Genomic DNA, 13,354 nt, shown 5'->3' on the forward strand with positions numbered 1-13,354 from the left:
CTGTTATTGGAGAAAGAGAGAAAAAGGGAGGGAGGGAGTGAGAAAGAAAGATGTACCAGCACATAAATGTCATAGCTACCAGAGCAAGTTAAAGGATTAGTATTCTGCAGCGTGGCTAACCTAACTCCCCAAAATCTGTCCACCATTTACAGGGAGCAAATCGTGAGGGTAATGAAATTCTCTTTACTTGCCTGAATGGGTGTAGCCATAACAACAAAATCCTGGGCAAAGTAGTCAGTTAATCAGCACCTCATCCACTAGCTTAAACTTCCACCCATCACTGCACCACTGGCATACCATAGTTACAGTGTGTCCTATCTACAGGATGCAATGCAGCAATTCACCAAGACTTCATCGGCTGCACTTCCCAAACTTGCTGCCTCCACTACCTATAAGGAAAACCACCATCACCACCAAGGTCCCTTCTATGTCACACATCATCTTGACTTGACATGTATTATTGTTCCTTCATCATTGATGAATCAAAATCCTGTAACTCCCTAACAGGATTGTGGGAGCACCTTCATCTTTCAAACTGCAGTGGTTCAAGAAGACCCACCACCTCAGGACAAACGGATAGGTAATAAATGCAGCCTTGTCATCGTTGTCCAAATCCTGGGAGTGAATATTAAAAGCTAAATATAGAGCGTTGTCTTCTGTAAATTGATTGGACAGTAATAACATGGTTTACTGTGTAATATTACATAAATTAATGTCTTATTTCTGTTGAGCAATAATGACAAGGTGACATCACGGGTTCTCTGACAGCAAAGGGGCGAATAAAGTGAGCATCAAAGTTTGGTTGGGCATTCTGACGAGGATGTAGTGGAGACGGAACTTAAAGGGATAACAATGTGTTAATTAGACTGGAACTGAAGAATATGAAGCTGTATTTACTTGCTGCATTTTCCTGCCAATTAGATATAAATCTACAAAACTATGTATCTGTTTTTTGATCAATGCAAAAAAAATTGTATGTGCTTCCCTATTACCTAATGAATAAAGGTATCAGCCATTTCTGTCCTAAGCCATGCAGGCGGGAAAGTCCCAGGTTTGATCTGATTACGGTGATAAAGTTGGCTAACCTCATCCAGGCAGTAGTTGAGGTGCTGCCTTGATGCCACTGGGCTAGAGAAGGAAAGGCCAGGGCTTTTGTTCCTGATCTCTACCCAGTTACACCTGCCAGCAAGTGCATGTGTCTGAATGTTGGGTAAAAGTTAGTTTGAATTCAGCTGTGATTCCCTCCAGAGTTAAGATTGATAGCGCTCTCCAGGCTTCCACATCAAGAATGGAAACTTGAATAAGGTACCGTAGGACAGCTGGGGCCCTTGGAACTATATGTCCGGCACCTAGGGGAGTGAAAAGACAGAAGGGATGCTTAGTAGCTCAAACAACTTACTACTTTTACACGTAAGCTGCAAGTACTTTTCCTGTACAAATAGCAAAAATAAAATGGCTTACTTGCAAAAAAAATTTTGTTTAGAAGATGTTCAGAATTGGGGTCTCATATTAAAAAAAATTGTATTTCCAATTCTTCAGGAAAATTTGGTATTGCTAAGACAAAATACCTGTGGGTACCTATCTGGCTAGCCTTTATCCTCTGATGTACTTGCAATGCTAGTTTTCTATTGGTCCCAAGCTCTGAATCTGTATAAATAGTTAATTGCAGGTTGTGGCTGTTTATACTGATGTCCATGGAAAGTGTCAAGTTCTGCCCATATAGACTTTCTACTTGTGCACAAAAACTCTTCAAAACTGCATTCTGTCATGCATATGTAAACTTGTTTATTTTTTTTTAATGTGTTCATGTTATCTACCCTATTAATTTTTCTGGAACTCATTTGCTGCCTCGATTTTGTTCCAGTCTTAGGAGCTCAATGTTAACTTTACAACAACAATTTTCATTTTATCTTGTGCATTTGAGGTAGTAAAATGTCCCAATGCGCTTCACTATGATCAAACAGGTGGGTAACCTACCTCACCAATGCCCCTCTTTGCCAGGTGCCAACATGTGTGAGAGAGCATTTGATGACTTTACCCCTGATATTTCTGTCAGCACTACTACAGTGACTAGAGGCTTGGCCGCTGATTGTCTTCCTGCACCATGTGACCAAAATCAGGAACTTGGTGGATTTGAATCTGTTTTCATCTGTGTGATGCTCACTGCTGCTATCCATTTCATGTTTTAGGATTAATTTGTCTATTTAATTACAATGTTTCTGCAAAAAATGACCAGTTATGGGAGTTTGAAAACGATCAAACAACATTCATGTCTATTCCCCACTTTAGAGCAGGTAGTGCAGTGGGCATAATTTAAAATGGGGTGCCCTATGTTTGTACCCAATCCACAATGCATTTTTGGGACCGTTGTTATGAAGATGTTCGTCTGAAATTGCTCCTGAATGTGTAGTTTGATAGGGATATAATGGGAAGATTGGCAGCCTCTTAAGTGCCTGAGAATTTGGGACTTGCCCACTAGGTGGGGCCATTGTAAAACTGATCAACTTTAGCAATGCAGCTCCTTTAGCATGTTTTAGTTACAAGGAAAAAAGATTGCATCAAAAATAAGAATATTTTCAGATTAGTTAAGTACAATGAAATCAGGAAGGGTGTGAAAAGTTAGTGTAATACTGTGTGGAGGGTGGGGTGCGAAGTCTTGAAGTGGAACCAGTAAGGTAACATGTATATGTTAAGGAATAGACAATTGCTTATCTTACTTTTTGCCACTGGTTGTTCCTGTGTTATTGAGTATATACTTTAGAGATTCATTACTGTGATCCTACTACTATTCATTACTAATGATCAGAGCTATCAGCAAGTGGTAGAATGCTTCACATCTGACTATAGATTACTGGTGGGTGAGGAGCTGGGGGGGAGGGGTGGGCGCACATCGGAGTACAGTGAATATCACGGGTGCCGTGTAAGTGTTTGTAACTTTCATGTGTAACATTTAAAGGTAGCTTTGGTACTTCCAGTAATGCTTGTGCTGCATGACATCCAACAAGGCATTAAATAAAGCTTTCTTGTGATGGAGTAAAATGAAAATAAACTAATTTATAATACAAAATGTTCTGAAATGCCATCACTGAATAAATTGGGGCTTGTATTGTCTGACCCTTTCCTCCAAATGCTGTCATGAATATGTATTGGAATATTCTTATTTTTTTATGCTCTACAAATATTTTATTTCCCTTTGGCGCACCATTTTAAAAAAAATGTTTTTGTAGTATCTAAACAATCTAGATTTTCTTGGTTAGTTAATATTTGTACAGTGAATGTTTCTCAACAGTTCATTCCTCCATCCCACTCCTGTTTCTCTTCAGCTAGTGTTTGCCAATTTTTTAACACTGATTTTTTTTTTCTTTGAGGTCTTTGGGGAGGGAAATTTAAATGCTGATCTTTAGAGTGCAAATCTTACAGTCTACATAAAGGAAAAAGTACTACGACTAATTTAGGGGAATGTTTGACGTGATTTTGTAACTGGGGCAAACGTACTCACAACCCCTTTCTGTATTTCCACTATCTTGTTTTTTTTATTTTTTTTTATTTAGAGATACAGCACTGAAACAGGCCCTTCGGCCCACCGAGTCTGTGCCGACCAACGACCACACATTTCTACTAACCCTACAGCAATCCCATATTCCCTACCTACACTAGGGGCAATTTACAACGGCCAATTTACCTATCACCTGCAAGTCTTTGGCTGTGGGAGGAAACCGGAGCACCCGGCGAAAACCCACGAGGACACAGGGAGAACTTGCAAACTCCACACAGGCAGTACCCAGAATCGAACCCGGGTCCCTGGAGCTATGAGGCTGCAGTGCTAACCACTGCGCCACTGTGCTGCTAGTAATAAATAATTGAGTGGGGACTGAAGACCATGATCTAAGATTGTATATTGTGTATTGCTGTTCTGCTCCTTTTCTCGGTGATGCATATCTGGCGACTGCAGACTTCTGTGAATTGCTTACATTGTAGTGAGGGCATTATGAAGACAGTATTCTCAAGTTTAGATTGTTAGGGGTGAAATAATTGAAGTATTTAAAATGATAATTGGATTTGATAGAGTCGATTACAGAGAAGCTATTTCATTTGGTGCAAAGTCTAGAACAAGGGAACACAATGTTAAAATTAGAGCTAAACCATCCAGGACTGAAATCAGAAGCAGTAGTTCACATAGTAGTGAAAACCTGGAATTCTGTCCACCAAAAGGCAGTCGCTGCTAGGTGAATTGAGATTTAAGACTGCAATCGGCAGATTTGTATTAGGATTTCAAAGGAAATAAATCAAAAGTAGGTAAATGAAGTTGAATTCGAGCTTAGCCATGATCTAATTGTAGAGCAGACTCCAGTGGTTGAATGGTTTGTTCCTGTTCGTATGTAACTTCGGAAGTCCCATTATTAAAAAGGGCATGAAAGTCATAAAGAGCAGACGGTGTCGATTCGCCAGCTCGTTACAAGGGATGAAAATGTTAATTATTTTAATTCTTGGTACATGGGTGTCTATTACCTGCAAAGCGGGCATTTATTGCCGATCTCTATTTGCCCTTTCAAGAGGTGATGGGCTGCTTCCTGGAACCACTGTGATTTATTGTAGTGGATTGATACAGCTGAGGGCAGTACATTTATCCAAGGTCTTTTTTAAACTGACAAATTTCTTCAGAAAGAAATATTCCAGCCACAGATTTACTGTGAAATGTAGCCTTTGCGTAATGCCCCTCTTGTCAACTTCGCATATCCCAGTAAGAATTCTGTTTTAAAATTTAGATTTGTAGCTGTTGAAAGGCTAATCTGATTTATATCTCATGCTGCCAGTGTGGGAATACTTGAAGTTAATTGGTTACAAATTTAAATGAAAGGGGAAAAATGATTTATCTTGTCAGCAGATGTAGGCACAATTCTGTAGGTGTGTTTAATATGAATTTCACTGGAGTGTACTGGGCTGTTCAGTATCAAACTAACTGCAGTTTATAGCTGAATGTGATTGAAAAATCGTCAATTACTTGATGGAAGGGGTCGTTGACAGCGCTATCAAGTGGCACTTGCTCAACAGTAACCTGCTCACTGATGCTTAGTTTGGGTTCCGCCAGGGTCACTCAGCTGCTGACCTCATTACAGCCTTGGTCCAAACATGGACAAAAGAGATGAACTCCAGAAGTGAGGTGAGAGTGACTGCCCTTGACATTGGCAGCATTTGACCAAGTTTGGCATCAAGAAGTCCTAGAAAAACTGAGTCAATGGGAATCGATGGGGGGGGGGAGGGGGGGGGTGGAATCTCCACTGGTTGGAGTCATACCTAGTACAAAGGAAGGTGGTTGTGGTTGTTGGAGGTCAATCATCTAGTCCCAGGACATTACTGTAGGAGTTCCACAGGCCCAGATATCTTCAGTTGCTTCATCAATGACCTTCCCTCCATCATAAGGTCAGAAGTGGGGATGTTGGCTGTTTGCACAATGTTCAGCACCATTCGCAACTCCTCAAATACTGAAGCAGCCCGTGTCCATATGCAGCAAGACCTGAACAATATCCAGGCTTGGACTGATGTGTGGCTCGAATGTTACTTGCCACCTAAATGCCAGGCATTGACCATCTCCAACAAGAGAGAATCTAACCATCTCCCATTGACGTTCAGTGGCATTACCATTGCTGAATCCCCCACTATCAACATCCTAGGGGGTCACCATTGATCAGAAACTGAACTGGACCAACCACATAATTGCTGTCCTACAAGAGCAGGTCAGAGGCTAGGAATTCTATGGCGAGTGACTCACCTCCTGACTCCCCAATGCCTATCCACCATCTACAAGGCACAAGTCAGGCGTGTGATGGAATATTCTCCACTTGCCTGGATGGGTGCAGCTCCAACAACACTCGAGGCTCAACACCATCCAGGAAAAAGCAGTGAGTTTGATTGGCACCCCATCCACCACCTTCAACATTCACTCCCTCCACCACCGGCACACAGTGGCAGCAGTGTGTACCATCGACAAGATGCATTGCAGCTACTCACCAAGACTCCTTCGACAGCACCTTCCAAACCCATGACTTCTACCACCTAGAAGGACATAGGCAGCAGATTCATGGGAGCACCACCACCTGCAAGTTCCCCTCCAAGTCACCCACCATCCTGACTTTGAACTATATCGCCATTCCTTCACTGTCACTGGGTCAGAATCCTGGAACTCCCTTCCTAACAGCACTGTTGGTGTACCTACACCCCAAGGATTGCAGCAGTTCAAGAAGGCAGCTCATCACCACCTTTTCGAGCAATTAGGGATGGGCAATAAATGCTGGTATTTGGTCTACTGGTATAACTGCCCACATCCCCCAAACAAATTTTTTTTTAAAATTCCTTGTTTTTATGTTTCTACTCTTTATTGGATCTCTCCTTGCTTTTCTAAATCTCATATCTTCCCTGGCCACAGGGAAATGATGCAGAATTGCATCTCCTTGTCATTGTCTATGCCACATAGTTGTGAGACTACTTAGAGGATCCTGCTATGTGTTTTTCATATCTTTCCCTTCATCCTTCACCTCAAAGAAGTAATTGATAGCTGCTGTAGTTGGGGAGATAAGATGCAGTGATCTAACAACACTGCAGCATGTTACTACAGTGAATCTGTCTATAATGGACACTTTTAGGGCAGAGAACAGGTGGTTAAGGTGCATTTATCTGTAGTTGGGCAATTGCATGGAACTCTTTTAAATAACAATAGTGGCGCAGTGCTTGGGTGAGTTTCTGAATTCTGCTAAAAGGTTTCAAATGCATGGCATTTGCCTCACCTGAACTGTAGAATCAGTTAATGAACCAATACATGAATCTATGTATGAATCACTTGCTTGCACACAGCAGGGGCAGGTTGTCTGTCTGCTTTGAGGAATGGTGCATGGTGTGAGGAGCCCTTTAAACAAGAAAAGGGAATGCTGAGATTGATTTGGAAGGCGAATAAATGAAAGCATACTCAAATTTGTCTGAAGGTAAGTGAAAAATTGAGTGTATGAACACTTTGAAGACTTGTAGCATTTCTGATGTCAAGTTTAAGAATAGAATGAGATTGATAATTCTACTAATTCATCGTTAGAAATTTATCTAGTTATGCTGCATATTTTGTGCCTGCGCAAAGCTATCTCAGCTTAGCTTCGATGCAGACTGTGCAGTTCAACTGAAGTTATCTTAATTAAATAAGACCACACAACTGCACTGGCTACAGTATTGGGTGGCCTGAGAACTTTTCAATGTAATTTTTAATCATTTTTATTGTAGGAGAGAGTCCAGTTAGCTCTTAACATTAAAATTTAATCAGTGTTTGGAAGCTAGTGAGTATAACTGGTCTACTGGTTTTGCATCACTCTAAATAGGTGCTGTCATGTAAGAATGCCCTTTGATATTAATTGTCAATTTTGCAGATTAAAACAACGTGAATTAAAGTTTGCATTTACAGGATTACCCTTTCCTGCTACTCAACATTCTGTTCTCTCTTTTTCCTTCCCATGCCTCCTAACTGGTTTGTGCTAGTTATTATACTTTTATGATATCACTTAACATCCATATGATGTACTTTAAAATACATTTAATTATATTACAAAAAGTCTTCTGTAGTTTGAAAGCTACAAAGGACTTTCTGTACTTGGAAGAGTTAATAAGGGAGCAGCTGTCTTCCTGTGTGACAAATGAAGTGTAAAATGTACCCCTTTACAATAGCAGTCAAAATAATGTATCTCCTGTATGCTGTAAAACCCAGTAATTTGTGTTGGCCTCTGCTAGAGTGAAAGGAGATGTAAACTGACAACAAAAGAGCTACTCTAAGTATGGCAAATTGAAATGTCACTGAAAAATCTCCATTACTGGTATTGAGTGCATGGAATCTTGCTTGCACATGTTGTACGGTGGACTTCATAACTTTTCGTCTTTAATGGATACAGTGTTCTGTATTAGCAGGATAATGTTTCAGTTAATGGCCATGATTTATCATGCCTGCTAGTAATCTCTCGAGATGGTGTAGGTTTTCAGTATTAAGTGAACACACAATTTGTAATCTGAAAAATCCTGGATTCTGATTTAAGATGCACATTCAAATTTTCAATATTTTAAAATATAAATTATTCCCCCTTTTCTCTCTCCCTTTGAGCACAAATTACGCTCAGTTACTGTTCAGATTTTTTGCTAAAATTCGTTTGCATAATTGCAAACGCAAAATCTTCCATGAATCAACATAATGGGTTTTTTCTTTGCATTAAAAGTATATCATATACTTGAGTGGTAACCTGCTACAATGTTAAAGCATTTTTAATTGTCTAATCCTCCATCTGTGAGTAACCTCATTTTAAATCACTGAAAAGGACATGTCAGTTTCTTAGTAAATTAAGTATTTTATAATGGGTAAAAACTTTTAATATGTGTCTGCTATTGCCTGTGTGCCTAAGATAATGGGCTGCATTTGAAGACACGCTAACACTGGGGTGGGGCTAACTTTGGATAAAATTATTTTTAAAGCTGCGTTAAAGATCCTGGAAACTTTACTTACGTTTGACATAACTTGTGTTTAAAATCCTCCAATCTTTTGTGTTGGTTCTGCCAATTTCACCTGGATTGTGCTGAAAGAGCAAGCACAAATGAGAAAAAAAAGTATCTTTATGTTTTTGATATGGTTAATTTGTGGCACAATGGGTGAATTTCTACATGGGATACAGAGTAGACTCAATAACTGGGTTAGCAAACAGAAATTAACATTGTTTTTCTTCTATACTGTATCCGTTTGAGGTGATGTCATTAGCACATTTGAGAGGTTCACATATGTAATCGGTTGGTTAATCTGTTTTTGTTGGTTGAGGACGAAATGTTTGCTAGGGCTCCCTGCTCTTTAAATAATGCCATGGGATCTATTGGTCCTTCTAAAGTAAATGTGCCTCAGTTTAACTTCATGTTTGAAAGCTTGCAACACTCTTATAGTGTTGCACTGAAGAGATTATGTGCTGAAGTCATTAGTGTTTCTCTGTGAAATACATTGAAGGTTAAAATTGAATCTCTTTTTCTTTAAAGGGAACCATTCATCCTTTCCACAAAACTCACAGATCTCTAGGTGGAAAGTTTACACAAGAGTTCCTGCTGGTGGCAGCTGACAGGCGGGTAAGTGCTATATAAAACTTGCACCTAGTCATGATAGCCTTGTTGATTTAGAAGTGTGTCACACCAACTTGCTTTGGTGAATGATTTTCTTGAATCTATTGGCACAAGATCTGAATTTATATTTTTTGAAGAAATTTGAGAAAACAGCTAAAAGGCTGACTTTGCTGGCAGCTTAGGGTGGCCACTTACTTTGCAACACTGTATCCTACATTGCAAGGCTTGAGGTGGTGACGAAGTGGCTGTTCATCCCAGCAAGAACCAAGACGCAGGATGTTTAAGGGAACTACCTGTTCTTTTTAGCAAGAAGAGAAATGCTGCTACCATGTTTGAATTACTGGGTGACTGTCATGTGACAAGCCCCTCCCCATTTGTGGTTTTAAGCTTTTGTTTCTCTGCAGCAGCAAGGAGAAGCAACTGGACTCTGACACATGCAGACCCAAGTGGGGGGTGTCTCTCCCTCTCCCCCCTCCCTCTTCCTCTCCATTCCAGCTTGAAAGCTTTAAATCTTGCCTGTTGAATGACCACCTTTGCATACTCCGGCTACAATCGGAAATCCCTTTAGGGGAAATCATCCGCATTGCTGTCTCCAAGAGAACCACCAAACCAGTAATCTACCTCTTCAAACTAAAAGCCTCAGGACCACCTAATTCAGCTAGAAGCCAGCCAAACTCCACAGACTGTATACCCTTTTTAATTGACAACTCAACCAATCTACCTTTCCCCACTCTGTAATCTATTTGTTTGTGTCTGTGTGTAAGCCTCTAGTGTGTGTATCCAAGTGAAAGTTGATGCAAGTTTATTATTTTTATTAGTTTGGTTTAGGCACAATAAAGTTAACCTCTTTCTTTGTATAACTCAAGAAAACCTGTCCAGTTGGTTCTTGTTATGTTAGCAAGGAAGTAATCAAACACCACCTGAATTGGCCAGGATATCCACTTTAAGAAAGAATTAAACCTGTTGTCAAACAAGGAGAGGACCCCTCCTCACTTGACTAACAAGTGTTTATCTCTTATGTAAATGTAGAGGTTGTAGGGCATGTTTTTGATAATAAAATGTCAAAAAGGGATAACTTTTTTTATTTGTGAGAGATGCAGGTAGGCTAATGGACAATTTGGAATGAGGTACAGACACATTCCACTAATGTAAGTGTTGGCCGTGAATTTTCAGTTGTAATGACGGCAAAACTGTCAGCGTTCACCGCCATTGCTGTGTAAAACTAAACAGCACTTAAATACGGAAATCTAAAATGCTGGCATTGATAACCTGCTCCTCCACAGCGTCCACTGTTGCAATCTTCTGATGGCTACCCACCTGCCCACAGCGGGTAGCAAATTAGGCCAATTGAGGGAACTTTTTACATGCCATCTGGATTTTTCCCCTGATGATGGAATGGTAGCGGCTTCCCAGCGGCAGGCCTAGGGGGCAGAAGTGCATCCTGCAAAGCAGCTTGGCATGGATCCGCAGGGCTGCGAGAGCCGCAGCCGCCAGTCTGCAGGCCATCGTGTGGAGGGTTTTCTCCTCATATGGCCTGGCATCTGTTCCCACAGAATAGTTTGTTCCATTTAAAAGTCTTCAGGGGGCACCTCCACCTTGAGGCGTCCTCCCAGTCTCCTGTCTACAGTGGCAGCACCCATCTCTCCTAGTGGGGCTGCTGGCTGTCCAGAACCTCAGGTGCTCCCATTGTCCCTCCTGGCTGAGGCCTCATTGCCATCCTTAATTGAATGGGGCTCTTGGTGGCACCCTCTTAAATGGCTCCCTTTTCAAATCTCCTCCCATGTCCCGCCACAGCTACCTCTGGGTTCCTGGCCTGGGAATTCAGCCTGGCGTCAGGATTGGGATCCTGAAATTAAAATTCAGTCCCAAGTGTTTCTGTTTTGTAATGTGTCTAGAAATGAACCACACTGTAGTTGTTGGCTGATGGATATGCTCTAGTTATCCCCTTTGCTGATATCATCTGTATGTATTTGCTTGACATTTTTCATTGGCAGCAGTAGGTGAGATGAGGCTTCCCATTTGACCTAAACTCAAACTGAAAGGCCTCTTACACTTTGTGCGTGACAATGTGTTTCTGTTTATTTTTGATTTTGTTTAAAGGCCACCAGTTCTACGCTCCTAGAGCTCTCTGTGATGCATGAAAATAGTCTTGGATAACTCATCTGCCTTGTTTTCTGTTCTTACCCCATGGACAAATTCCTAGGCTCCACTTGGCGCTTCTGCTCGACTGACTTGAACTAGTGAAGTTAGTCAGTAAGGAATTGCAGGCATGAATCCACATCCTACAGCTCCATAGCACAGCATGTTGGCACACCAATTGACCCAATCCCTGGAATTCTTTTCTTTGTTAACTTCGTATCTGCTGCCCTAGTTTGCAATTGTACTGTACTAATTCATTTGAGTGGACAATATATTTGTAATCAGGACCATGAGATGATTTTGGTTGCTGCCAGTTGTGCTCAGCAATTGACTAGCAGAAGCGAGAATTCAGGTAGAGCAACTTATTTCCTTCTCCTCCCCGTTTAATTTCCGTCCCCCCACGATTTTCTTAGCTAAATGAGTTTCTAGTATGTGTAGACACAGTGTTATAAACAAATAAAAGCAAAATACTGCGGATGCTGGAAATCTGAAACAAAAACAAGAAATGCTGGATTCACTCAGCAGGTCTGGCAGCATCTGTGGAAAGAGAAGCAGAGTTAACGTTTCGGGTCAGTGACCCTTCTTCGGAACTGACAAATATTAGAAAAGTCACAGATTATAAACAAGTGAGGTGGGGGTTGGGCAAGAGATAACAAAGGAGAAGGTGCAGATTGGACCAGGCCACATAGCTGACCAAAAGGTCACGGAGCAAAGGCAAACAATATGTTAATGGTGTGTTGAAAGACAAAGCATTAGTACAGATTAGGTGTGAATATACTGAATAATGAACATCAGCAAGTGCAAACCTGAAGAAAAACAACCTGAAAAAAACAGTGGGTAAGCAAACTGAACAAACTAAGATGAAATGAAATAAATGCAAAAAAAATTGTAAAAAATGTAAAAAGGAATGCAAAAAAAAAGGAAGAAAAAATAACTAAAAATGACTAAAAATGAAAGTAAAGTGGGGGGCTGTCATGCTCTGAAATTATTGAACTCAATGTTCAGTCCGGCAGGCTGTAGTGTGCCTAATCGGTAGATGAGATGCTGTTCCTCGAGCTTGCTTTGATGTTCACTGGAACACTGCAGCAATCCCAGGACAGAGATGTGAGCATGAGAGCAGGGGGGAGTGTTGAAATGGCAAGCAACCGGAAGCTCAGGGTCCTGCTTGCGGACTGAGCGGAGATGTTCCGCAAAGCGGTCACCCAGTCTGCGCTTGGTCTCCCCAATGTAGAGGAGACCACACTGTGAGCAGCGAATACAGTATACTACATTGAAAGAAGTACAAGTAAATCGCTGCTTCACCTGAAAGGAGTGTTTGGGGCCTGGGATAGTGAGGAGAGAGGAGGTAAATGGGCAGGTATTACACCTCCTGCGATTGCAAGGGAAGGTGCCCTGGGACGGGGACGAGGTGGTGGGGGTAATGGAGGAGTGGACCAGGGTGTCGCGGAGGGAACGATCCCTTCGGAATGCTGACAGGGGAAGGGAGGGGAAGATGCGACTGGTAGTGGCATCACGCTGGAGGTGGCGAAAATGGCGGAGGATGATCCTTTGGATATGGAGGCTGGTGGGATGAAAAGTGAGGACAAGGGGAACCCTGTCACGGTTCTGGGAGGGAGGGGAAGGGGTGAGGGTAGAGGTGCGGGGAATGGGTCGGACACGGTTGAGGGCCCTGTCAACCACAGTGGGGGGAAATCCTCGGTTGAGGAAAAAGGAGGTCATATCAGAAGCACCGTCATGGAAGGTAGCATCATCAGAGCAGATGCGTCGGAGACGGAGAAACTGGGAGAATGGAATGGAGTCCTTACAGGAGGTAGGGTGTGAAGAAGTGTAGTCGAGGTAGCTGTGGGAGTCAGTGGGCTTATAATGGATATTGGTAGACAACCTATCCCCAGAGATGGAGACAGAGAAGTCGAGGAAGGGAAGGGAAGTGTCAGAGATAATTTATTTCATTTCATCTTAGTTTGTTCAGTTTGCTTACCCACTGTTTTTTTCAGGTTGTTTTTCTTCAGGTTTGCACTTGCTGATGTTCATTATTCAGTATATTCACACCTAATCTGTACTAATGCTTTGTCTTTCAACACACCATTAACATATT

General features: G+C 41.7%; 1 protein-coding gene across 6 annotated transcripts in view; it reads left to right on the forward strand.

The window, feature by feature from the left end:
* slc30a6 (solute carrier family 30 member 6) overlaps positions 1-13,354 on the forward strand; it is a 153,560-nt gene that overhangs the window by 19,352 nt on the left and 120,854 nt on the right. For all 6 annotated transcript variants that reach the window (XR_010976275.1, XM_068045317.1, XM_068045318.1 and 3 more), the window contains exon 3: positions 9,040-9,126. Coding sequence is in view for 5 of the 6 variants with exons in the window: in XM_068045317.1 (XP_067901418.1) it covers positions 9,040-9,126 (87 nt within the window). In the remaining variant the exon portion in view is untranslated. The remainder of the gene's footprint in view (positions 1-9,039; positions 9,127-13,354) is intronic.

This window comes from Heterodontus francisci, chromosome 13, assembly GCF_036365525.1.
Source record: "Heterodontus francisci isolate sHetFra1 chromosome 13, sHetFra1.hap1, whole genome shotgun sequence".
Classification (NCBI taxonomy): Eukaryota; Metazoa; Chordata; class Chondrichthyes; order Heterodontiformes; family Heterodontidae; genus Heterodontus; species Heterodontus francisci.